The 27,779-nt window shown below is 49.9% G+C and overlaps 1 protein-coding gene across 2 annotated transcripts in view; it reads left to right on the forward strand.

The window, feature by feature from the left end:
- Positions 1–3,120: 3,120 nt before the first annotated feature.
- LOC137305778 (germ cell-specific gene 1-like protein) overlaps positions 3,121–27,779 on the forward strand; it is a 54,656-nt gene continuing 29,997 nt past the window's right edge. Inside the window, exons 1-4 of one of the 2 annotated variants that reach the window (XM_067974734.1) lie at positions 3,121–3,271; positions 5,084–5,256; positions 18,789–19,100; positions 27,004–27,051. In XM_067974734.1, the coding sequence (XP_067830835.1) occupies positions 18,800–19,100; positions 27,004–27,051 (349 nt within the window). In that variant the 5' untranslated portion in view covers positions 3,121–3,271; positions 5,084–5,256; positions 18,789–18,799. The remainder of the gene's footprint in view (positions 3,272–5,083; positions 5,257–18,788; positions 19,101–27,003; positions 27,052–27,779) is intronic. The other variant, XM_067974735.1, reaches the window with a different exon arrangement.

Raw genomic sequence — 27,779 nt, forward strand, 5'->3', positions numbered from 1 at the left:
ACGTTTCCTACATTACAACAGTGACTACACTTCAGAAGTACTTCATTGGCTGTAAAGCGCTTTGGGATGCCCGGAGATGGTGAAAGGCTCTATATAAATGCAGGTTTTTTTGGGGTTTGGGGGGTTCTTTGTGAAGAGATCTGGAACCAGTGTCCCTGGACAAGAGACCGTACGTCTGGGTTGATCGGTGATGTCAGGTGACGGGGGTGACAAACCCTGGGGCCCAGGACTGATGATGAGACAGTTAATGGAGACACCGGATTGTCTCCATTTAATGACTGACTGGTGTCGTGTTCAAAGCTAACTATTGTTTTTTGTGGAGATTGGTGTGTTTCCCGTGTGAATACTCTCTCTAAATCTAGATGATAAACTGATGGACCCAGTGAGGGATTTCTGAGCTCCAATTTCTGTCACTGCTCTTTTTCTCCCTTCCTGCCCCCGCGTCTCATCTCCCTGCTGACCTGTCGACTCTGTCTCCAGGTACCTCCCTGGGAGGGTGTCGCGAGAGCAGTGTGGGTCGAAGGGTCTACTCCCTCCTTGGGAGAGGGTTAGGGAGAAGAGTATCTAAACCCGCCCTCTGCCCCACCATTGGCTGTGCCTTCAGCTGCCTACGCCCCACACTCTGGAGTTCCCTCCCTAATGCTGTCTACCTCTCCTCCTTGAAGATCCTCCTTAAACAATATGACCAAGCTTTTGGTCACCTGTCTTAATATCTCCTTACATGGCTTGGTGGCAGTTGTTGTTTACACTTCTGTGAAGTGTCTTGGGATGTTTTTCTATGTTAAAGGTGCACTGGAAATGCAAGTTGTCCTTGTTTCCTATCACAGCAGAGGATGAGAGACCAGGTTCGTGTATCTCAGTGAGAGGAGGGGAGAGGGAGAGGGACCAGGTTCATGTATCTCGGTGAGAGGAGGGGAGAGGGAGAGGGACCAGGTTCGTGTATCTCAGTGAGGGGAGGAGAGAGGGACCAGGTTCGTGTATCTCAGAGAGGGGAGGAGAGAGGGACCAGGTTCGTGTATCTGAGAGGGGAGGAGAGAGGGACCAGGTTCGTGTATCTCAGAGAGAGGAGGAGGAGGGAGGGAGAGGGAGAGGGACCAGGTTCGTGTATCTCAGTGAGGGGAGGAGAGAGGGACCAGGTTCGTGTATCTCAGTGGGGGCGGCGGGGGGGGGGAGGAGAGAGGGACCAGGTTCATGTATCTCGGCGGGGGGAGGAGGGAGACCAGGTTCGTGTATCTGTGGGGGCGGCGGGGGAGGAGGGAGACCAGGTTCGTGTATCTCAGTGTGGGCCGGGGGGAGGAGGGTAAACTGATTTCCCCTCTGCAGCTTGGGGTAGGGGAGTTGATGTCCATGATGAAGCCGCTCTTACACTAACTCCTGGTTTTAAATTCATTAAAGCGTGGTGGTCCTGAGGTCGAATCAGCCCCGATCATTTTAGACCCTTTCAACATCCTGCTGTCTGGATATTTGTGACCCTGCTGATCTGGGGAGGTTAAAGGGTTTTTGGAGTTTAAACAATTTCGCACCTGTATAATCGCCCCTTTGTATTTGATAAACTGATTGAAAGTAAGGTGTGGTTTGATCTGTGGCCCGACGTGGCCCCCTCTCCATTCCCAGTGTCACTGGATGCTTTAGCCGGGCTGGCTGGTGCCCGGTTTGACTGATGAAACTAATTTGGATGGAGTTGCTGCTTCACTGAGTCCCACACAGTATCCAGCAGAGCCTTTCAATAACTCAGTGTCTGATCCTCCAGTTTAAATGAAATGTCTGAGAGTCGATGCATTTCCAGGTATCACTTTGGACAATCTCCTTTCTTAAACATCTGGTTGTCTCTCTGGAGGGACCGTTTGTTGCTGATTGAGCTTTGGGGCATCCTGCTCTCTGCATCCACCCCTCCCCATCTCCAATTTTGGATTGGGGACTGGACTCATTTCACATTGGGCCCCTGCAGCCACCAGAGACACCATCCCTCGGCCTGGACTGGGTTCAAACCCAGGTCCCAGCCCATGAGCTGCCCAGTTCTTGGTTTCCTCTTTTTTTTTTACTCTCCGTCTTTTTTTTCATTTTCTCTCCTCATCGTCACTCTGCTTTTCTTTTTTTCTTACTAGTTTAATTTTGCTTTCGTTTTTTGAGCTGTGTAATTTGCGTCCCTGCTTCTCAGGAGGCTGTGTTTGAGAGGAGCAATGTTGCAGCAGGCGTAGGATAAATTTTTTTTATTCGTTCATGGGATGCGGGCATCGCTGGCGAGGCCGGCATTTATTGCCCATCCCTAATTGCCCTTGAGAAGGTGGTGGTGAGCCGCCTTCTTGAACCGCTGCAGTCCGTGTGGTGAAGGTTCTCCCACAGTGCTGTTAGGAAGGGAGTTCCAGGATTTTGACCCAGCAACGATGAAGGAACGGCGATATATTTCCAAGTCGGGATGGTGTGTGACTTGGAGGGGAACGTGCAGGTGGTGTTGTTCCCATGCGCCTGCTGCCCTTGTCCTTCTAGGTGGTAGAGGTCGCGGGTTTGGGAGGTGCTGTCGAAGAAGCCTTGGCGAGTTGCTGCAGTGCATCCTGTGGATGGTGCACACTGCAGCCACTGTGCGCTGGTGGTGAAGGGAGTGAATGTTCAGGGTGGTGGATGGGGTGCCAATCAAGCGGGCTGCTTTGTCCTGGATGGTGTCGAGCTTCTTGAGTGTTGTTGGAGCTGCACTCATCCAGGCAAGTGGAGAGTATTCATCACGCTCCTGACTTGTGCCTTGTAGATGGTGGAAAGGCTTTGGGGAGTCAGGAGGTGAGTCACTCGCCGCAGAATACCCAGCCTCTGACCTGCTCTTGTAGCCACAGTAGAATTCTTTGATGTCGTCCCTCACCGTGGTGGGCACGTCCCAGCCCAAAAATCTCCAAACCTTTGTACTGTTGACAGCAACCTTCGGCACAGTAAATGTGGGTAATCTCTGAGATACAGTCAGTGGGTCTGTAGTGATAGTGGTTGAGTTACTGGACCAGTAATCCAGAGAATGTGATTGTAAATAACCAAGCCAGTTTGAGAATTTGAATTCAGTTTTAAAAATCTGAAAATAGAAGGCTGGTCTCAGTAAAAGTGACCGTGAAGCTGTCGGATTGTCGCAAAAACCCAACTGGTTCATTAATGTCCTTTAGGGAAGGAAACCTGCCGTCCTGACTTCAAAGGAACATAAGAAATAGGAGCAGGAGTAGGCCGTACAGCCCCTCGAGCCTGCTGCGAATGAGGCACAAGCTGAAAACATTAAATTGAGCTGAGCTGTTAACAGGTAAATCGACAGAGAAACAGTGGGAAGTATTCAAAGAATTGTGGGGGAGGCCAGAACCTGGGGCCATAAATATAAAATAGTCACTAATAAATCCAATAGGGAATTCAGGAGAAACGTCTGTACCCAGAGAGTGGTGAGAATGTGGAACTCGCTACCACAAGGAGCAGTTGAGGCGACTAGCATAGATACATTTAAGGGGAAGCTGGATAAACACATGAGGGAGAAAGGAATAGAAGGATATGCTGATAGGGTTAGATGAAGTAGGGAGGGAGGAGGCTCACATGGAGCATAAATACCGGCATGGACTCGTTGGGCCGAATGGCCTGTTTCTGTGCTGTATATTCTGTGTAATTCAATTAAGTATTTAGTACAATACAAGACCAATACATCCCCCCAAAAGCACAAGTTCCACTTGTACAGTCCAGCAACCACGGTCAACATATGAGGTAAGATGGAGCATAAAGCTAAAGGAAGTGATTTACACAAATGCCGAGAAAAGTGATAATCGAGCGGATTCGGAGCATTACAGGAAACAACAAAAGCACAGAAAGTAGTATTAATACAAAGGGATGGAAGTTATGTTACAGCTGTGGTCAGACCCCATCTGGAGCGTGTTCAGTTCTGGGCACCGCACCTCAGGAAGGATATAGTGGAGGGGGTGCAGCACAGATTCACCAGGATGATACCAAGGCTAAAGGGGTTACATTATAAGGCCAGGTTGTACAGACTAGGCTTGTATTCCCTAGAGTTTTGGAGATTGAGGCGTGATCTAATTGAGGTGTTACAGATGATTAAAGGATTTGATAGGGTGGATCCCACCAGAGGAAATAGAGAAACTATTTCCTCTGGTGGGAGAGTCCAGAACAAGGGGGCATAACCTTAAAATTAGAGTCAGGCCGTTCAGGGGCGATGTCAGGAAGCACTTCTTCACGCAAAGGAGAGTGGGGATCGGGAACTCTCTCCCCCAAAAGCTTGTGGATGCTGGGGGTCAATTGGAGATTTCAAGACTGAGATCGATGGATTTTGATCAAGTAAGGGAATCGAGGGGGGTTCTCAACCCTCCCGGAATGACTGGGAGTTTCCCGGAATGGGGGGGGTTTCACCTCCTGAGAGTCAGCGACTTTAATTTACCGGCTCGGTGACGGCCATGGCTGTGGTTGGAGATAACTCTGGCTCGGTGACATCACCAGCAGAGCCGCAACCTCTTGGAGCGCAGTCAGGAGGAGGCTGAGGGGTCAGGAATCGGGGGGTCTCTGAAATGGGGGGGGGTTCCCCGGTTCCCCGGTTCCCCCTCTTCTGCTGACGGGAGGCCTCCTGGTTCATGGATCATTTTGCACAACAGTCGCTGGCATGAAGCCACAGGCAAAACTACCCAACTCGGGGGACCCGACCTTTATACGGTAAATGCAATAACTTTTGTAGAAGTCAGGTGATCCAATGTCACGTGATCAGGCATCACAAGGTCGGATATCGTGGTCTGAATGTCACGTGATCAAACCTCCGGGAATGCCTCCAACCAGAGTTGGCAAACCGAGGGATCTGGAGCAAAGGCGGGTAAATGGAGTTGAGGTGCAGGTCAGCCATGATCCAATTGAATGGGGGAGCAGGCCCAAGGGGCTGAATGGTCTCCTCCTGTTCCTGTGTTCTTATCCAGTCTGGCTCTATAGGTGACTCCAGTCCCACACCAACGTGGTTGACTCTGAACTGCCCTCTGCAGTGACCCAACAAACCACTCAACTGGGCAACGAACTCTGACCTCGTCAGCAGCACCTTCATTCCAAGAATGAATTAAAAAAATGACTTTTTAATCAGCAGAGAGCAGGGCTCAGGCAGAGATTGCAGCTATAGGACGAAGGATTAGAATCGAATCGAAGACAAACCACGGGATTAAAGTCTTATTAGAGTGCACCCAGTCCGGATACAAAAGGAAATTCTGTGATTCGACAGAGGAGCTGCCAGGACTGGACATCTTCCTCCTCACTCAGGTATTTCAGAACTCTGACTTTAAACAGCATTGCGGGATTTCAGGAGCTGACTGTTAGGTAACTGCCTTTAAAATCTTAATTTTTGTCTGTAAACTTAAATAACACAGTGGCGGCCTCCACCTGTTGACACTGAGAGGGTTACGTAAACCACTTCCATGATGGACAATCTGTACACTGTGGCACTTAAAAAGACAGACTTGCATTTCTATCGTGCCTTTCACCACCTCAGGATGACCCAAAGTGCTTTACAGCCAATGAAATACTTTTGAAGTGTAGTCACCTGTTGTAATGTGGGAAACGTGGCAGCCAATTTGCGCACAGCAAGATCCCACAATCAGCAATGTGATAATGACCAGATAATCTGTTTCAGTGATGTTGGTTGAGGGATAAATATTGGTCAGGACCTCGGGGAGAACTCCCCTGCTCTTCAAATAGTGTCACGGGATCTTTTACGTCCACCTGAGAGGGCAGACGGAGCCTCGGTTTAACGTCTCATCCGAAAGACGGCACCTCCGACAGTGCAGCTCTCCCTCGGTGCTGCAGTGGGAGTGTCAGCCTGGATTATGTGCTCGACTCTGGAGTGGGACTGGAACCCACAATGCCAAGCTGGTCCGTGAATCGATTGAATCTCACTGTGACTGGGAGCTCAATGATTTCAATAAGATGTCAGCGACAGTATTTAAAACATAAGAAATTCCAGCGCAAGGGTGGTCATTTGCCCCATTGAGCCCACTCCTCCTCTGAATAGTCTATCATGGATTCCCTCCGCACCTGTTGATCCTGTACTTTAACTATCGCCTCTATCACCTCTCAGGAAAAGAAACTCCATGAGCATTGTCGCTGTCTCTCTACCCCTCAATCTTCCTTCACAACAGATCTCAATCCAGCTCGGTTTTAAAGGTGCCAGTTTACTCCCAGTGAAGCAAATGCTCGAGGAATTTGGTTCACCTTTACAGTATTCCATGAGAGAAAAAAGGGATTGTCTAATCTCTTAACCTTCTCCCAGCAGGAGAATTCTGTACCTCTCACCCCTGGTCCTAACCTTGTTATCCAGATTAGATAGTTTATCCTTGTTATGGAACATTCCCCATTCCACTCTGAAGGCCTTATTTGCTGGAGTATGTTTTGTTCTGTTTAATGGATTCTTTGCATCAGTTTCATGAGGAACTTGGTGTCAGCTGGGCTCAGTGGGTAGCACTCTCACCTCCGAGTCAGAAGACCCTGGGTTCAAGCCCCACTCTGGAGCCCTGAGCACATAATCCAGGCTGACACTTCAAGGCTGCACTGTTGGAGGGTCAGTACTGGGGGAGTGTTGCACAGTCGGGGGGTGCCGTCGTTCGGATGAGACGTTAAACCAAGTCTGCCTCTCTCAGGTGGATGTATAAGATCCCCTGGCACTATTTCGAGGAAGAGCAGGGGGAGTTCTCCCCGGTGTCCTGGGGCCAATATTTATCCCTCAACCAACATCACTGAAACGGATTATCTGGTCATTTATCACATTGCTGTTTGTGGGATCTTGCTGTGTGCAATTTGGCTGCCATGTTCCCTACATTACAACAGTGACTACACTTCAAAAGTACTTCATTGGCTGTAAGGTGCTCTGCGACGTCCTGAGGATGTGAAAGGTGCTATATAAATGCAAGTTCTCTCATTATTCCTGGTTTTCCTCAGCCTTCCTTTCTAAGCTCTGATTTCTGGTGCAGTATCCCAGGAGGAGGGAGCTTCTAATCTCTCAGCTGACGGTACTGTATGTACTTTGGTTTCTCGATGCCTGGGACCACCAGGAGTGACGGGGACCCTCTCTATCCCAGTGGTGTTGGGGGCCATGTGTAATACGGGCTGAGGTCAGGTCTCCTGGCCTGTACCCTCCGTTACACAGCAGGAACAGGACTCACTGAACTAATCCAGTTCCAATCAGATGTAAGGATTAGCCCCTATTCTGATTCTATCAGTCATCATCTTTGCAGGAAGCAAAGGGTAAGGGTCAACGGGTGTTTTTGTAACTGGAAGGCTGTTTCCAGTGGGATTCCACAGGGCTCAGTACAAGGTCCCTTGCTTTTTGTGGTTACGTATTAATGATTTGGACTTAAATGTAGGGGGCATGATTAAGAAGTGTGCAGATGATACAAAAATTGGCCGCGTGGTTGACAGTGAAGGAGAAAGCTGTAGTCTGCAGGAAGATATCAATGGACTGGTCAGGTGGGCAGAAAAGTGGCAAATGGAATTCAATCTAGAGAAGTGTGAGGTAATGCATTTGGGGAGGGCAAACAAGACAAGGGAATACACAATAAATGGGAGGATACTGAGAGGTGTAGAGGAAGAGAGGGACCTTGGAGTGCATGTCCACAGATCTCTGAAGGTAGCAGGACAGGTGGATAAGATGGTTTAAAAAGGCATACGGGATACTTTCCTTTATTAGCCGAGGCACAGAATATAAGAGCAGGGCTGTTATGCTGGAACTGTATAAAACACTAGTTAGGCCACAGCTTGAGTGCTGTGTACAGTTCTGGTCACCACATTACAGGAAAGATGTGATTGCCCTAGAGAGGGTACAGAGGAGATTTACGAGGATGTTGCCAGGACTGGAGAATTTTAGCTATGAGAAAAGATGGGATAGGCTGGGGTTGTTTTCTTTGGAACGAAGGAGGCTGAGGGGAGATTTAATTGAGGTGTATAAAATTATGATGGGATTAGATAGAGTGGATAGGGAGGACCTATTTCCCTTAGTGGAGAGGGGTCAGTGACCAGGGGGCATAGATTTAAAGTAATTGGTAGAAGGATTAGAGGGGAGCTGAGGAGAATTTTTTTCACCCAGAGGGTGGTGGGGGTCTGGAACTCACTGCCTGAGGGGGTGGGAGAGGCAGAAACCCTCAACTCATTTAAAAAGTACCTGGATGTGCACCTGAAGAGTTGTAACCTACAGGGCTACGGACCAAGTGCTGGAAAATGGGATTTGGCCGGGTGGCTCTTTTTCGGCCGGCAGGGACACAATGGGCCGAATGGCCTCCTTCTGTGCCGTAAATTTCTATGATTCTATAATTCTATCTGCTGCAAGGTTTAAACGTGGGGAAACCACCAGTAAATCTCCATCTAATGGCATTTTGGACTGACCCCGCTGACTAGTGATTGGAGCGAAAGATTCAGACCGAAATTCACTTCAGTCATTCTGGGCTTGTGAAGTGTTGGAAAACCAAGTAGGAAACCCAGAGAGTAACATCCCCTCCTACCCTCCCCTCCCCCCCCCCCCCCCCCATAAACCAGCCATCAAAGCTAGCACAAAGGAAGATGGTAGTGGTTGTTGGAGGCCAAGCATCTCAGCCCCAGGACATTGCTGCAGGAGTTCCTCAGGGCAGTGTCCTAGGCCCAACCATCTTCAGCTGCTTCATCAGTGACCTTCCCTCCATCATAAGGTCAGAAGTGGGGATGTTTGCTGATGATTGCACAGTGTTCAGTTCCATTCGCAACCCCTCAAATAATGAAGCAGTCCGAGCCCGCATGCAGCAAGACCTGGACAACATCCAGGTTTGGGCTCGTAAGTAGCAAGTCACATTCGCGCCAGACAAGTGCCAGGCAATGACCATCTCCAACAAGAGAGAGTCTAACCACCTCCTCTTGACATTCAACGGCATTACCATCGCCAAATCCCCCACCATCAACATCCTGGGGGTCACCATTGACCAGAAACTTAACTGGACCAGCCATATAAATACTGTGGCTACAAGAGCAGGTCAGAGGCTGGGTATTCTGTGGCGAGTGACTCACCTCCTGACTCCATCTACAAGGCACAAGTCAGGAGTGTGATGGAATACTCTCCACTTGCCTGGATGAGTGCAACTCCAACAACATTCACGAAGCTCGACACCATTCAGGACAAAGCAGCCCACTTGATTGGCACCCCATCCACCACCCTTAACATTCGCTCCCTTCACCACCGGCGCACAGTGGCTGCAGTGTGTACCATCCACAGGATGCACTGCAGCAACTCGCCAAGGCTTCTTCGACAGCTCCCCCCAAACCTCTTGAAGGACAAGGGCAGCAGGCACATGGGAACAACACCACCTGCACATTCCCCTCCAAGTCACACACCATCCCGACTTGGAAATATATCGCCGTTCCTTCATCATCGCTGGGTCAAAATCCTGGAACTCCCTTCCTAACAGCACTGTGGGAGAACCTTCACCACACGGACTGCAGCGGTTCAAGAAGGCGGCTCACCACCACCTTCTCAAGGGCAATTAGGGATGGGCAATAAATGCCGGCCTCGCCAGCGATGCCCGCATCTCATGAATGAATAAAAAAAAATGAGAGACCCTCCTCAGAGAGTAACTCCCCCTCCTACCCTCCTCCCATAAACCAGCCGTCAATGAGAGACCCTCCCCAGAGAGTAACACCCCCGCCTACCCTCCCCCCCCATAAACCAGCCATCAATGAGAGACCCTCCCCAGAGAGTAACACCCCCGCCTACCCTCCCCCCCCATAAACCAGCCGTCAATGAGAGGCCCTCCCCAGAGAGTAACTCCCCCTCCTAACCTCCCCCCATAAACCAGCCGTCAATGAGAGACTCTCCCCAGAGAGTAACACCCCCCCCCCCATAAACCAGCCGTCAATGAGAGACTCTCCCCAGTGAGGAACTCCCCCTCCTACATCCCCCGACCCCGTAAACCGGCCGTCAAAGAGAGACCCTCCCCAGTGAGGTACTCCTCATCCTGCAACCCCCTCCCCTAAACCAGCGGTCAATGAGAGACCCTCCCCAGTGAGTAACTCCCCCCTCCCCAGTGAGTAACTCCCCCTCCTACACTACACCTCACCTTGTAAACCACTGATGAATGGGAGACCCTCCCCAGTGGGTCTGGGAACGACAGTTTGCAAAGGCGAAGGACCCAGGTCAGTTCCTGTCTGTGCTGAGTCAGTGGGAGTAGAACCCTGCCCACTTGTAATATGTTTTGGGAGTAAGAACAGGGTGAGGAAAGTACACCTTAAATGGTGAGAATTGAAATGGAACTGAGTGACTGTGACCCGTACAGGACCACCTAGAAATTAGCAAAATCTGAGTGTGTCAGAAATGTATTTCGGTCTGCATTAAATTATTGATTTTGATTCTATGATCCCGGAACAGATCGCGAGGGGTTAAAAACCTCGGTTCACACAGAAATGACTGGACATCTCGAACAATACCAACTAAACCCAAATGAGGTATCCTACTGGTGGTTCCTGACTGATAATACAGAGTTTAAACTGTTCATTGCCAGTGTCACTCCATTATTTAAGAAGGGCAGGAGATAAACCAGGAAGTTACAGGCCTGTTAGTCTAATGTTAGTTGTGGGGAAGTTACTAGGATCTGTTATTAGGGACAGAGTGACTGAGCATTTGGACAAATATGAGCTGATCAGAGAGTTAGCATGGATGTGTAAAGGGTAAGTCATGTCTAACGAACCTAGTTGAATATTTTGAGGAGGTAACTGATGTGGTAGATAAGGGAGTGTCGATGGATGTTATTTATATGGACTTCCAGAAGGCATTCGATAAGGTTCCACATAAGAGACTGTTAACAAAAATGAGAGCACATGGAATTGGAGGTAACCTATTGGCTTGGATGGGGAATTGGTTCGGAGGTAGGAGACACAGAGTCGGGATAATGGGTATTTACTCCAATTGGCAGGATGTGACCAGTGTCCCCCAGGGATCTGTACTGGGGCCTCAGCTTTTCACTATATTTATAAATTACTTAGATGAAGGAATAGAGAGCCTTATATCTAAGTTTGCTGACAACACTAAGTTAGGCGGCACAGTAAATAGTGTAGATGGGAGCAGAAAGTTACAAATGGACATTGATAGATTGAGTGAGTGGGAAAAACTGTGGCAGATGGAGTTCAATGTGAGGATGGAGGCAGAGGGCATGGCCGAGGTACTAAATGAATACTTTGCATCTGCCTTTACCAAGGAAGAAGATGCTGCCAAAGTTACAGTAAAAGAGGAAGTAGTTGAGATACTGGATGGGCTAAAAATTGATAAAGAAGAGGTACTAGAAAGACTGGCTGTACTTAAAGTAGATAAGTCACCCGGTCCGAATGGGATACATTCCAGTTTGCTGAGGGAAGAGTGAAAATTGCGGAGGTACTGGCCATAATCTTCCAAACATCCTTAGAGGACTGGAGAATTGCAAATATTACACCCTTGTTCAAAAAAGGGTGTAAGGATAAACCCAGCAACTACAGGTAGGTGGGTAGGTACAGAGCTAGTTGGGAAAGTAAGCAGTGAGGAGGATACAAAGAGTCTGCAAAGGGATATAGACAGGTTAAGTGAGTGGGCAAGAAGGTGGCAGATGGAATATAATGTGGGGAAATGTGAGGTTATTCACTTTGGTAGGAAGAATAGAAAAACAGAATATTTTTTAAATGGTGAGAAACTATTAAATGTTGGTGTTCAGAGGGATTTGGGTGTCCTCATACGAGGAACACAGAAAGTTAACATGCAGGTACAGCAAGCAATTAGGAAAGCAAATGGCACGTTGGCCTTTATTGCAAGGGGATTGGAGTACGGAGATTTTGCGACAATTGTACAGGGCTTTGGTTAGGCCACACCTGGAGTACTGTGTACAGTTTTGGTCTCCTTACCTAAGGAAGGATATACTTGCCTTGGAGGCGGTGCAACGAAGGTTAATTCCTGGGATGAGAAGGTTGTCCTATGAGGAGAGATTGAGTAGAATGGGCCTATACTCTCTGGAGTTTAGAAGAGTGAGAGGTGATCTCATTGAAACATACAAGATTCTGAGGGGGCTTGACAGGGTAGATGCTGAGAGGTTGTTTCCCCTGGCTGGAGAATCTAGAACTAGGGGGCATAGTCTCAGGATAAGGGGTCAGCCATTTAGGACCGAGATGAGGAGAAATTTCTTTGGAATTCTCTACCCCAGAGGGCTGTGGATGCTGAGTCATTGAGTATAAAAAAAAATGGATAAATCCCCAGGCCCGGACGAAATGTATCCCAGGCTACTGTGTGAGGCAAAGGAGGAGATTGCGGGGGCTCTGACACATATATTCAGAACCTCTCTGGCCACAGGGGATGTGCCAGAGGACTGGAGAACCGCTAATGTAATACCATTATTCAAGAAGGGGAGTAGGGAAAAACCGGGGAACTACAGGCCAGTGAGCCTAACATCAGTGGTAGGAAAATTATTGGAAAAAATTCTGAAGGACAAAATTAGTCTCCACTTGGAGAAGCAAGGATTAATCAGGGATAGTCAACATGGCTTTGTCAAGGGAAGATCATGTCTGACTAATTTGATTGAATTTTTTGAGGGGGTGACTAGGCGTGTGGATGAGAGTAACGCAGTGGATGTGGTATACATGGATTTCAGTAAGGCCTTCGATAAAGTCCCCCACAGGAGACTGGTCAAGAAGGTACGAGCCCATGGAATCCAGGGCTTAGTGGCAGAAGGCAGAGGGTGATGGTCGAAGGTTGTTTTTGTGACTGGAAGCCTGTGGCCAGTGGGGTACCACAGGGATCGGTGCTGGGGCCCTTGCTGTTTGTGGTCTACATTAATGACTTGGATATGAATGTAAAAGGTATGATCAGTAAGTTCGCTGATGATACAAAGATTGGTAGGGTGGTAAATAGCGAGGAGGATAGCCTCAGTCTGCAGGACGATATAGATGGGTTGGTCAGATGGGCGGAACAGTGGCAAATGGAATTTAACCCGGAAAAGTGCGAGGTGATGCACTTTGGAGGGACTAACAAGGCAAGGGAATACACAATGAATGGGAGGACCCTAGGCAAGACAGAGGGTCAGAGGGATCTTGGTGTGCAAGTTCACAGATCCCTGAAGGCGGCGGAACAGGTAGATAAGGTGGTAAAGAAGGCATATGGGATACTTGCCTTTATTAGCCGAGGCATAGAATATAAGAGCAAGGAGGTTATGATGGAGCTGTATAAAACACTGGTTAGGCCACAGCTGGAGTACTGTGTGCAGTTCTGGTCGCCACACTACAGGAAGGATGTGATCGCTTTGGAGAGGGTGCAGAGGAGATTCACCAGGATGTTACCAGGGCTGGAGCGCTTCAGCTATGAAGAGAGACTGGGAAGATTGGGTTTGTTTTCCTTGGAGCAGAGGAGGCTGAGGGGGGACATGATTGAGGTGTACAAAATTGTGAGGGGCACAGATAGGATGGATACTAAGGAGCTTTTTCCCTTCGTTGAGGGTTCTATAACAAGGGGACATAGATTCAAGGTAAAAGGCGGGAGGTTTAGAGGGGATTTGAGAAAGAACTTTTTCACCCAGAGGGTGGTTGGAGTCTGGAACTCACTGTCTGAAAGGGTTGTGGAGGCAGGAACCCTCACAACATTCAAGAAGCATTTGGATGAGCACTTGAAATGCCATAGCATACAAGGCTACGGACCAAATGCTGGAATATGGGATTAGAGTAGACAGGGCTGATGGCCGGCGCGGACACGATGGGCCGAAGGGCCTCTATCCGTGCTGTATAACTCTATGACTCTATGACTCTATATTCAAGACTGAGATCAATTGATTTTTGGGCTCTAGGGGAATCAAGGGGAATCAAGGGATATGGGGATCGGGCGGGAAAGTGGAGTTGAGGTCGAAGATCAGCCATGATCTGATTGAATGGCGGAGCAGGCTCGATCGTCCATATGGCCCACTCCTGCTCCTATTTCTTATGTAAGGAGTCGCACAACACCCGGTTATAGTCCAACAGCTTTATTTGAAATCACAAGCTTTCGGAGCTTTGCTCCTTCGTCAGGTGAGTGAAGGGTTCCATAAAGGCACAGCATATATAGTCAGAGAACAATGCCTGGTGATTACAGATAATCTTTCTAACTGCCCTTTATCACACCTCGGCAGAGAGATAATCACAGCAATCAAAGGAGTGAATGGTGTTCAGACAGGTTAGTCAGGGAAACATTACATCCAAGAATACTGAGGTGGGGTCACCAGGGGTCAAATGTAGCAGATGCTGGGGTTTGTATTAAAAACTGCTAACTTTTTTTTGCTGGAAATCGCAGCAGGTCCGGCCGCATCTGTGTATGGAGAACAGGCCAACTACGACTTGAGTCTGGATGACTCTACGTCAGGTGGGGTTACACGTAGCGTGACATGAACCCAAGATCCCGGTTGAGGCCGTCCTCATGGGTGCGGATCTTGGCTATCAATTTCTGCTCGACGATTTTGCGTTGTCGTGTGTCTCGAAGGCCGCCTTGGAGAACGCTGACCCGAAGATTGGAGGCTGAATGTCCTTGACTGCTGAAGTGTTCCCCGACTGGGAGGGAACCCTCCTGTCTGGCGATTGTTGTGCGGTGTCCATTCATCCGTTGAGCAGTCAAGGACATTCAGCCTCCGATCTTCGGGTAAGCGTTCTCCAAGGCGGCCTTCGAGACACACAACAACGCAAAATCGTCGAGCAGAAATTGATAGGCAAGTTCCGCACCCATGAGGACGGCCTCAACCGGGATCTTGGGTTCATGTCACGCTACACATAACCCCACCAGCGAAAAAAAGTTATCTGTTTTTAATACAAACCCCAGCATCTGCTACATTTGACTCCTGGTGACCCCACCTCAGTATTCTTGGATGTAATGTTTCCCTGACTAACCTGTCTGAACACCATTCACTCCTTTGACTGCTGTGATTATCTCTCTGCTGAGGTGTGATAAAGGGCAGTTAGAAAGATTATCTGTAATCACCAGGCATTGTTCTCTGACTATATATGCTGTGCCTTTATGGAACCCTTCACTCACCTGACGAAGGAGCAAAGCTCCGAAAGCTTGTGATTTCAAATAAAGCTGTTGGACTATAACCTGGTGTTGTGCAACTCCTTACATTTGTCCACCCCAGTCCATCACCGAGATCTCCACATCATGCCTATTCCTTATGTTCTTATGTACAGGCCAGTCAGTTTGACCTAAGTGGTAGGGAAACTTTTAGAAACATTAATTCGGGACAAAATTAATAGTCACTTGGACAAGAATGGATTAATAAGGAAAGCCAGCATGGATTTGTTAAAGGCAAATCATGTTTAACTAACTTGATAGAGTTTTTTGCTGAAGTAACAGAGAGGGTCGATGAGGGCAATGTGGTTGATGTGGTATATATAGATTTTCAAAAGGCGTTTGATGAAGTGCCACATAATAGGCTTATCAAAATTGAAGCCCATGAAGATATGTATACAAATCTTTGAAGGTGGCAGGACAGGTTGACAAAGTGGTTAAAAAAGCATAAGGGATCCTGGGCTTTATAAATAGAGGCATAGAGTACAAAAGCAAGGAAGTCATGATGAACCTTTATAAAACACTGGTTTGGCCACAGCTGGAGTATTGTGTCCAGTTCTGGGCACCGCACTTTAGGAAGGATGTGAAGGCCTTAGAGAGGGTGCAGAAGAGATTTACTAGAATGGTTCCAGGGATGAGGGACTTCAATTACATGGATAGACTGGAGAAGCTGGGAGGTTGAGAGGAGATTTGATAGAAGTGTTCAAAATCATGAAGGGTTTAGATAAAGTAAATAAATGAATGTTCCCATTGGTGGAAGGGTCAAGAACCAGAGGACACAAATTTAAAATGATTGGCAAAAGAACCAATGGCGACATGAGGAAAACTTTTTTACACAGCGCGTACTTATGATCTGGAATGCGCTGCCTGAAAGGGTGGTGGAAGCAGATTCAATTGTGGCTTTCATAAGGGAATTGAATAAATAGTTGAAGGGGAAAAATGTGCAGGACTACAGGGAAAAAACGGGGGAATGGGGCTAACTGGATTGCTTGTACAAAGAGCCGGCACGGACTCGATGGGCCGAATGGCCTCCTTCTGTGCTGTAACGATTCTATGATTCTATGATGTGTGAGGTCATACACTTTGGACCTAAGAAAGACAAATCAGGGTATTTTCTAAATGGTGAGAAGCTCAGAACCGTGGAGGAGCAGAGAGATTTAGGGGTCCGAGTCCAGAAATCACTAAAAGCTCGTGGACAGGTACAAAAAATAATTAAAAAGGCTAATGGAAAGGGATGGAAGTTATGTTACAGCTGTACAGAGCTCTGGTTGGAACCCATTTAGATTACTGCATTCAGTTCTGGGCACCGCACCTCAGGAAGGAGATATTGGCCTTGGAGGGGGTGCAGCACAGATCCACCAGAATGATATCGGGGCTTAAAGGGTTAAATTATGAGGACAGGTTGCACAGACCAGGCTTGTATTCCCTTGAATATAAAAGATTAAGGGGTGATCTAACTGAGGTGTTTAAAATGATTAAAGGATTTGCTAGATTAGAGAAACCATTTCCTCTGGTGGGGGGAGTCAAGAACAAAATTAGAGCCAGGCCGTTCAGGGGTGATGTCAGGAAGCACAAAGGGGAGTGGGAATCTGGAATCAGACAATCTGTTTTTAGGTGCTTGTTGAGGGATAAGTATTGGCCAGAACACCGGGAAGAACTCCCCTACTCTTTTTACACCCACCTGAAAAACTGCTCTAATGTCTCATCCGAAAGACGGCACCTCTGACAGTGCAGCACTCCCTCAGTACTGGCACTGGGAGTGTCGGCCGAGATTATGTGCTCAAGTCTCTGGAGTGGGACTCAAACCCCAGGACCTTCTGACTCAGAGACGAGAGAGCTACCCACTGAACCACGATTGAGACCTATAATCGATATATTGTCAGATAATAATTAAGGGTATGTCTCTAAATTACACACTCAAACTAATATAAGAACATAAGAAATAGGAGCAGGAGCAGGCCACACGGCCCCTCGAGCCTGCTCCACCATTCAATCAGATCATGGCTGATCTTCGACCTCAACTCCACTTTCCCGCCCAATCCCCATATCCCTTGATTCCCTTCATGTCCAAAAATCTATCGATCTCAGCCTTGAATATTCTCAATGACTCAGCATCCACAGCCCTCTGGGGTAGAGAATTCCAAAGATTCACAACCTTCTGGGTGAAGAAATTTTTCCTCATCTCGGTCCTAACTGGCCAACCCTTTATCCTGAGACTATGCCCCCTGGTTCTAGACTCTCCAGCCAGGGGGAACAACCTCTCAGCATCTACCCTGTCAAACCCTCTAAGAATTTTAAACGTTTCTTCTAAACTCCAGAGAATAAAGGCCCATTCTACTCAATCTATCTACTTAGGACAACCCTGTCATCCCAGGAATCAATCGAGTGAACCTTCGTTGCACCCTATCTAAGGCAACTATATCCCTCCTGAGATTAGGAGACCAAAACAGTGCATAGTACTCCAGGTGTGGCCTCACCAGAGCCCTATATAATTGCAGCAAGACTTCCTTACTCTTATACTCCAACCCCCTTGCAATAAAGGCTAACATACCATTTGCCTTCCTAATTGCTTGCTGTAACTGCATGTTAACTTTTTTGATTCCTGTACAAGGACACCCAAATCCCTCTGACTTCCAACATTTAATAGTCTTTCACCTTTTAAAAAATATTCAGTTTTTCTATTCTTCCTACCAAAGTGGATAATTTCACATTTCCTCACATTATACTCCATCTGCCACATTCTTGACCACTCACTTAATCTGCCAATATCCCTTCGCAGCCCATCTCCAATAAGAGAGAGTCTAACCACCTCCCCTTGACATTCAACGGCATTACCATCGCCGAATCCCCCACCATCAACATCCTGGGGGTCACCATTGACCAGAAACTTAACTGAACCAGTCATATAAATACTGTGGCTACAAGAGCAGGTCAGAGGCTGGGTATTCTGCGGCGAGTGACTCACCTCCTGACTCCCCAAAGCCTTTCCACCATCTACAAGGCACAAGTCAGGAGTGTGATGGAATACTCTCCACTTGCCTGGATGAGTGCAGCTCCAACAACACTCAAGAAGCTCAACACCATTCAGGACAAAGCAGCCCGCTTGATTGGCACCCCATCCACCACCTTAAACATTCACTCCCTTCACCACCGGCGCACTGTGGCTGCAGTGTGGACCATCCACAGGATGCATTGCAGCAACTCGCCAAGGCTTCTTCGACAGCAAACCCACGACCTCTACCACCTAGAAGGTCAAGGGCAGCAGGCTGTTCCTTCATCGTCGCTGGGTTAAAATCCTGGAACTCCCTTCCTAACAGCACTGTGGGAGAACCTTCACCACACGGACTGCAGCGGTTCAAGAAGCAATTAGGGATGGGCAAAAAATGCCGGCCTCGCCAGCGATGCCCACATCCCATGAATGAATAAAAATAAAAAAAGACTCTTTGTGTCCTCCTCACAGCTTACTTTCCCACCTAGCTTTGTATCGTCTGCAAACTTGGATATATTACACTCGGTCCCCTCGCCTAAGTCATTAATATAGATTGTAAATAGCTGAGGCCCAAGCACCAATCCTTGCGGCACCCCACTAGTTACAGCCTGACAACCCGAAAGTGACCCGTTTATTGCTACTCTCTGGAGCACTGATGCATGCTGAAGTAAGGGAAGATCGATAAATGATGGTACTCTATTGCTCCCATCGAGGGATGCTGAGATGACTCTCCATACCAGGCTGTTTGTCTATGTGTTTCAGGGGGGCGCGCGATGGGTCGTTTGCTCATGAGTCGTGACACCCTCTCCCTTGTCCTGAACTTCCTCGCTGTGAGTCTCTCCGCCACAGCTCTGATCAGCACCTACTGGTGTGTGGGGACACAGAAAGTGCCGAAACCTGACTGTACTCACATCAGGAAGACAGACTGCATCAGTTCAGCAACGATGGAGGCTGATTCGAACAGCAGCATGGGAGGGGGTGAGTACAGTTGGGAAATGGGCGAAGATCGCTTCACATTCCGATCGTTCCACACAGGAATCTGGGTATCCTGCGAGGAGAACATCACTGGCACAGGTCGGAATATTTACATTCATTTTTAAACATTGGGCTGGATTTTGCTGTAAAAATGATGGTGAGGCTAACAGAGCTCACCGCTGTTCATGTTCAAATCTGACAGTAACTTCTTTACGTGCAGTTAAAGGTGGAAATTGGGAATTTGCTGTACGAGGCACTGCGAGAAAATGGCGTCTGACTCACCGTTGAAATGTACTGAAGGGCGTGAAGTTCCTGCACTCACTCAGATACGGACTAAATTCCCCAAAATAACAGTCAACTCATTTCAAGTCTAAGTTTTTTTTAAAATTTCAAATCTACTTGATTTCACTGAACTGTGCGTATCCTTAAATTCTTTGTAAATATCACAATAGCAGAGCAACACAGTTCAAGACAATACAATACAGATCGTACTCAATACGATCCCATTATCACAATTTAAACACAGTACAGATCTCCTAATACATTCTGTACAATACCAGGTGGGACGGCCTTACACGGTGGCCTTTCCCCATAGAGCCTTTGTGTAGGCCGCACCTCGCTTCAGTGCGTCCCGCAGCACGTACTCCTGGACCTTGGAGTGTGCCAGTCGGCAACACTCGGTCGTGGGCAGCTCCTTCAGCTGGAAGACCAGCAGGTTTCGGGCGGACCAAAGGGCCTCCTTCACCGAGTTGATGGTCTTCCAGCAGCAGGTGATATCTGTCTCGGTGTGTGTCCCGGGGAACAGCCCGTAGAGCTCAGCGTCCTGTGTTACCGAGCTGTTGGGAATGAACCGGGACAGATACCAACACATCTCTCCCCACACCCTCTGCCCGAAGGGACAGTCCATCAGGAGATGGACGATGGTCTCGTCCCCACCGCAGCCTCGAGGGCAGCTCACGGTGGCGCTGAGATTCCGTGCGTGTTGGAAGGACCGCACTGGGAGGGCCCTTCTCACCACCATCCAGGCTACATCCCGGTGCCTGTTGGTCAGTTCCAGCGATGAGACGTTCTGCCAAATGGCATCGACTGTCTGGTCGGGGAACTGCCCGATCGGGTCCACCCTCTCCTTTTCCTGCAGGACCCCCAGAACGTTCCGTGTTGACCACTGTCTGACAGCCTTGTGGTCGAAGGGGTTCCTCCTCAGGAACTTCTCCACCTGGGACAGGTGGTGGGGGACGGTCCAGCTGGACGGGACGTCCTGCATCTGCTTGGCCAGCGTAGCCAGACCCAACCGTCTCAGTGTGGTGGACAGGTAGAAACTCAGCTCGTAGTGACACTTGGTGTTTGTGTCCTGGGGCTCTACATACATCCTGAGGCAGCCACACACAAAGGTGGCCATCAGGATCAGGGCGGCATTGTGGACGCTCTTCCCCCCTTTGTCTGGGGTCTTGTACACGGTGACCCTGCGGACAGGTTCTACCTTGGACCTCCAGATAAAGTGGAGAATAGCTCGGGTGACTGTGATGGCGGATTGGCGGGAATGGGCCAAACCTTGGTCACGTAGAGCAACACCACGAGTACCTCACACCTTATCACCAGGCTCCTGCCGGTTATGGAGAGGGAGGCCCCCACCCACATACCAAGCTTCCGTTTGGCCTTGGCGACCCGCTTCTCCCAGTTCTTGGTGCAGGCCTGGGGCCCCCGAACCAGATCCCCAGCACCTTCAGGTAGTCGGACCTGACAGTGAAGGGACAAAGGATCGGGTCTCCCACCTGCCAAAGAACATGGCCTCACTCTTACTGCGGTTCACTCTGGCCCCCGAGGCCAGCTCGAACTGGTCACAGATGCCCATCCGACTGTGGACTGATCGCTGATCGGAGCAAAAGACGGTGACATCGTCCCTGTACAGGGAGGCTTTAACCTGAGAGGCTCCGCTGCCGGGGATCGTCACCCCCCTGATACCTGCGTCCTTCCTGGTGGACGCAGCAAACGGCTCGATACAACATGAGAACAAGACCGCAGAGAGAGGACAGCCCTGCCTGACTCCAGATCTGATGGAAAGCTCTCCGACTCCCACCCGTTGATTAGGACTGTGCTACGGATGTCCGCGTAGAGCAGTCGGATCCAATGGCGGATTCCCTCCCCAAACCCCATTTTGGAGAGCACGTCCATTGTGTACGTGTGGGATATTCTGTCGAAGGCCTTCTCCTGGTCCAGGCTGATGAGGCAGGTGTTCACCCCCCTGTCCTGTACGTAGGCAATCGTATCCCTGAGCAGCGCCAGGCTATCAGAGATCTTCCTGCCGGGTACAGTACAGGTCTGATCGGGGTGGATCACCCGCTCCAGAGCAGACTTGATCCAGTTGGCGATGACCTTGGACAGAATCTTGTAGTTGACATTTAGCAAGGAAATGGGTCGCCAATTTTTGATTTCTTCCCTCTCCCCCTTCCGCTTGTAGATGAGGGTGATGATGCCTTTCCTCATGGACTCTGACATGCTGCCTGCCAGAAACAAACCCCCGTACACTTCCAGTAGGTCTGGGCCTATCCAGTCCCACAGAGCCGAGTACAACTCGACCAGTAAACCATCGCTTCCAGGAGTTCTACTCTTCTCGAAGGACCGGACGGCCTTTGTCAGCTCGTCCAAAGTCAGCGGCCGATCCATGCTCTCCCGCTCGCTGTCCTTTAATATCTCCATGATAGAGGACAGGAAGGACTGGGAGGCCGTGCTGTCTGTGGGCTTCGCATCATACAGCCCGGCATAAAAGGATGTCTTTGATGATACCCTGTTGATATCTTTTTTTATTAATTTCAAAATACACTTTATTTCATAAAATTTAAGGGTACTCACAGTTCAATGTAATTACGCAATTACAATTCAAACCAATACAATACGGATTGTACACACTCCAATTCCGCCATTACAATTTAAACACAGTACAGATCTCCTAATACATTCTGTACAATACCAGGTGGGACGGCCTTACACGGTGGCCTTTCCCCATAGAGCCTTTGTGTAGGCCGCACCTCGCTTCAGTGCGTCCCGCAGCACGTACTCCTGGACCTTGGAGTGTGCCAGTCGGCAACACTCGGTCGTGGGCAGCTCCTTCAGCTGGAAGACCAGCAGATTTCGGGCGGACCAAAGGGCCTCCTTCACCGAGTTGATGGTCTCTCTCTCTCTGTCTCTCGCTCTCTGACTCTTTCCCTCCTTCTCTCTTTCTCTTTTCGTCTGTCTCTCTCCATCTCTGTCTCTGCCGTTCTGTCTCTTTCTCCCCTTCTCTCTCTCTCTCTCCCTCTCTATCTCTCTTTCTCTCTCTCTCCCTCCCCTCTCTCTTTCTTCCCCCTCTCTCTCTCTCTCCCCTTTCTCTGTCTTCCTCTGTCCCTCTCTCCTTCTCTATCTCCCCTCTCTCTCCTCTCTCTCCTCTCTTCCCCCCCTTCCCCCCCCGCCATCCCCCCCACCCCGCAGGGTCGGTGACGAGCTCCATGGAAAAGGTTGGAAATGATTCTGTTTAAAATTAATGCAGTTATCCTCGTTCTGATTCCTGATGCCAGGGTTAGTAATTGTTTACAGTAACTCACTGAAATGTCTGCTTTTTATGTGGGCACACTGCCATGGGAAATTTAAATCGCAGATCTCCTGGGCTGCAGGAGGCTGCACTCGGGATCTGAACCCTCGGGAGGGTTGTGAACCTACACTTAACTCGAGCCCATAATCCAGGCTGACACTCCAGAGCAGTACTGAGGGAGTGCTGCACTGTCGGAGGGTCAGTACTGAGGGAGTGCTGCACTGTCGGAGGGTCAGTACTGAGGGAGCGCTGCACTGTCGGAGGGTCAGTACTGAGGGTTTGCTGCACTGTCGGAGGGTCAGTACTGAGGGGGAGCTGCACTGTCGGAGGGTCAGTACTGAGGGAGCGCTGCACTGTCGGAGGGTCAGTACTGAGGGAGTGCTGCATTGTCGGAGGGTCAGTACTGAGGGAGCGCTGCACTGTTGGAGGGTCAGTACTGAGGGAGCGCTGCACTGTCGGAGGGTCAGTACTGAGGGTTTGCTGCACTGTCGGAGGGTCAGTACTGAGGGAGCGCTGCACTGTTGGAGGGTCAGTACTGAGGGAGTGCTGCACTGTCGGAGGGTCAGTACTGAGGGAGCGCTGCACTGTCGGAGGGTCAGTACTGAGGGAGTGCTGCACTGTCGGAGGGTCAGTACTGAGGGAGCGCTGCACTGTCGGAGGGTCAGTACTGAGGGAGTGCTGCACTGTCGGAGGGTCAGTACTGAGGGAGCGCTGCACTGTCGGAGGGGCAGTACTGAGGGAGCGCTGCACTGTCGGAGGGGCAGTACTGAGGGAGCGCTGCACTGTCGGAGGGTCAGTGGTCCGGGCAGTTAACTCCAGCGTTTAGTTAACTGAGGCAGTTGGCCAGCCCTGGGCTCAGAATCGGGCCCAGTCTCCTCCGGTCAATTTGCTCCAGGTCCGTTTGTAAATTAATCGCTCTGTATTAAATGAAAAGTTTGATTAATACCTGTTTCCAACATTAAGTCAGTGTTTATGCGATTGAGAGATTTTTGTCTTTCATAAAGAATGAAAAAAGCTTATATAAAATGAGAAGATTAATAACTGGGTCACACGGGTCCAGGTGAAGATTAAAAAACAAAGTGTTAATCTGAAGTAAAATGTTGGGAATCCTCACCAGGTCTGAGTGTGTCTGTAAAGAGAAACAGGATTTTAATCTCCCTTCCTGAGATCTGAACTCCAGATGATAAACAAAAGCAAAAAGTGCAGGTGGTGAAGAGTCAGGAATACTGATTCCTGTCACAGAGAGGGCATCGTGGGCAGAATGTCCAGCAAACAGGCTGGTTAGAAAAGCTGGAAAGGGAAATAGTGTTTGACAAATTTTATTCGAGTTTTTTGAGGATGTAACTAGCAGGGTAGATAAAGGGGAACCAGTGGATGTCGTACATTTGGATTTTCAAAAGGCATTCGATAAGGTGCCACACAAAAGGTTGTTACACAAGGTAAGGGCTCATGGGATTGGGAGTAATATATTTGCATGGATTGAGGATTGGTTAACGGTCAGAAAACAGAGAGTAGGAATAAACGGGCCATTCTCAGGTTGTCAGGCTGTAACTAGTGGGGTGCCGCAAGGATCAGTGCTTGGGCCTCAGCTGTTTACAATCTATATTAATGACTTAGATGAAGGGACCGAGTGTAATGTATCCAAATGATGATACAAAGCTAGGTGGGAAAGTAAGCTGTGAGGAGGACACAAAGAGTCTGCAAAGGGATATAGACAGGTTAAGTGAGTGGGTGAGAAGGTGGCAGATGGAGTATAATGTGGGGAAATGTGAAATTATCCACTTTGGTAGGAAGAATAGAAAAACAGAATATTTTTTAAATGGTGAGAAACTATTAAATGTTGGCGTTCAGACAGATTTGGGTGTCCTCGTACAAGGAACAGAAAAAGTTAACATGCAGGTACAGCAAGTAATTAGGAAAGCAAATGGTATGTTGGCCTTTATTGCAAGGGGGTTGGAGTACAAGAGTAAGGAAGTCTTACTACAATAGTACAGGGCTTTGGTGAGACCACAGCTGGAGTACTGTGTACAGTTTTGGTCTCCTTATCTAAGGAAGGATATACTTACCTTACAGGTGATGCAACGAAGGTTCACGAGATTAATTCCTGGGATGAGAGGGTTGTCCTATGAGGAGAGATTGAGTAGAATGGGCCTATACTCTCTGGAGTTTAGAAGAATGAGAGGTGATCTCATTGAAACATATAAGATTCTGAGGGGGCTTGACAGGGTAGATGCTGAGAGATTGTTTCCTCTGGCTGGAGAGTCTAGAAATAGGGGGCATAGTCTCAGGATAAGGGGTCGGCCATTTAAGACTGAGATAAGGAGGAATTTCTTCACTCAGAGGGTTGTGAATCTTTGGAATTCTCTACCCCAGAGGGCTGTGGACGCTCAGTCATTGAATATATTCAACACTGAGATTGATAGATTTTTGGACTCTAGGGGAATGAAGGGATATGGGGATCGGGCGGGAAAGAGGGGTTGAGGTGGAAGATCAGCTGTGATCTGATTGAATGGCGGAGCAGGCTCGAGGGGCCGTCTGGCCTACTCCTGCTTCAATTTCTTATGTTCTTATGTTCAAACACGGGTTGATCCCCCATCACATCTACATCCGATTGTAATCTTTTTGTCTCCTCTGACACCAGCTCAGATCTTTGATCTTCCCCCCAGTTCGGGTTGCCAACCCTCCAGGATTGTCCTGGTGTCTCCAGGAATTAAAGATTAGTCTCCAGGACACTGCTGTGAACAAAACCCCAGGAGAAAAATCACAGGGGCATTAAACAAATTGTGCTTTTTAAAATTTTCTTTGAACACTTTTGTTTATCAGTTATAAAAGTATCAGCCAATGGAAAAAAGGCTGTTTGATTGACAGTCAAGAATTATCCAATCACATAACGAAGAGTCTGTTCGCTTTCCGATTGGCTGTGGGAAGGCAGGGCACCGCGTGAGTGGACGTGTCGGGCGACCAGTGGCGGGAGAGTGGGGGAGGAGCGGTTGGAGGTAGGAGGTCATGTGATGAAACCTCCAGGAATAAGTCCAACCAGAGTTGGCGCGCCCCGCCCCCATCGACACACCCCGCCCCCTTCAACACTCCCCGCCCCCTTCGACACTCCCCGCCCCCTTCAACACTCCCCGCCCCCTTCAACACTCCCCGCCCCCATCAACACTCCCCGCCCCCTTCGACACTCCCCGCCCCCTTCGACACTCCCCGCCCCCTTCAACACTCCCCGCCCCCTTCAACACTCCCCGCCCCCATCGACACTCCCCGCCCCCTTCGACACTCCCCGCCCCCTTCGACACTCCCCGCCCCCTTCGACTCTCCCCGCCCCCATCGACACACCCCGCCCCCTTCAACACTCCCCGCCCCCTTCAACACTCCCCGCCCCCATCAACACTCCCCGCCCCCTTCAACACTCCCCGCCCCCTTCGACACTCCCCGCCCCCTTCAACACTCCCCGCCCCCATCAACACTCCCCGCCCCCTTCAACACTCCCCGCCCCCATCGACACTCCCCACCCCCATCGACACTCCCCGCCCCCTTCAACACTCCCCGCCCCCTTCGACACTCCCCGCCCCCTTCGACACTCCCCGCCCCCTTCGACACTCCCCACCCCCATCGACACTCCCCGCCCCCTTCAACACTCCCCGCCCCCTTCGACACTCCCCGCCCCCTTCTACACTCCCCGCCCCCTTCAACACTCCCCGCCCTGGTCGACACGCCCCACCCCCGTCGACACGCCCCGCCCCTGTCGACTCGCCCCCGCCCCCTCAACATGCCCCGCCCCCTTGGCGTGCCCTGCCCCGCCCCCTCAACATGCCCTGCCCCCTCAGCGTGCCCCGCCCCCTTGGCGTGCCCTGCCCCGCCCCCTTGGCGTGCCCTGCCCCTAACCCCTCCGTCCAGATCATTGATGTAAATGGTGCAGGGTAACAGCCCGAACACTGATCCGACAGGACTGCACCAGTAACTGGTCTCCACACAGAGCAGCGACCATTAATGACTGTCCTCGCGAAGGGCCCATCATCCCACCATCGGTTCTCCAATCCCAGGGGAAACTGGCTGACTGGCACCTGTTGACTGGCACCTTGTCGAAAGCTTTTTGAAAGTCCAAATAAACAGGCCGAGAAATTCAATGGCGCGTGCCCATTTTTCGGGCGCTAAACAGGCACTAAGCCTCCAAAATGGCGGGCAGGAAGCGCGCATTCATTCCAAAGTTAAAGTGCGCCGCCCGCCATATTGGTAAAGGCCAAAAACATTCGACATCCACAATGTCGACAGGGATACCTGCAGGAGAGGAGGGGATAACTGGAAAAAACACCGGAGGCAACTCCCCCATTGGCTCACTGTGTCTGTCCAGTGAGAAGCTGAGCTGAACCAGAGGGGTGAGGAGAGGGGGGGCTGCAGATTAATGGTTAAAATGAATAACGATCTGTTTTCCTTCAGGAGAAAAGTGTCGGAGTTTTATCGATTTGACACCTGTCACACAGCAAGGTGCGAGACGACCAGGTCATGGTGTATGATGTGGATTGGGGCGGGGGGAAGGGAGCAAGGGGACAGGTCAGGACTGGCACTGTGTGGGGGAGATAGTGTGGGGGAAAGTGGGGGATGGGGAGGAGGGAAAGTGGGGGAATAGGGAGGAGGGAAAGTGGGGGATGGGGAGGAGGGAGAGTGGGGGATGGGGAGGAGGGAAAGTAGGGGATGGGGAGGAGGGAGAGTGGGGGATGGGGAGGAGGGAAAGTAGGGGATGGGGAGGAGGGAGAGTGGGGGATGGGGAGGAGGGAAAGTGGGGGAATAGGGAGGAGGGAAAGTGGGGGAATAGGGAGGAGGGAAAGTGAGGGAGGTGAGGAGGGAAAGTGGGGGATGGGGAGGAGGGAAAGTGGGGGATGGGGAGGAGGGAAAGTGGGGGATGGGGAGGAGGGAAAGTGGGGGATGGGGAGGAGGGAAAGTGGGGGATGGGGAGGAGGGATATTGGGGGATGGGGAGGGGGAAAGTGGGGGATGGGGAGATAGTGGGGGATGGGGAGGGGGAAAGTGGGGGATGGGGAGATAGTGGGGGATGGGTGGAGGGATATTGGGGGATGGGGATCGTGGGGGGATGGGGGCAGCGTTGAAAAGCCACTTTGGGAATGAGCGGGTTTGTCAAAACATTGATCCCATTTTAATCAAGGACTTTCTGCACGGTTTTTGTGTTTTGTTTTGTGAGAAGCATCACAGATCATC

Source organism: Heptranchias perlo, chromosome 40 (assembly GCF_035084215.1).
Source record: "Heptranchias perlo isolate sHepPer1 chromosome 40, sHepPer1.hap1, whole genome shotgun sequence".
Lineage (NCBI taxonomy): Eukaryota > Metazoa > Chordata > Chondrichthyes > Hexanchiformes > Hexanchidae > Heptranchias > Heptranchias perlo.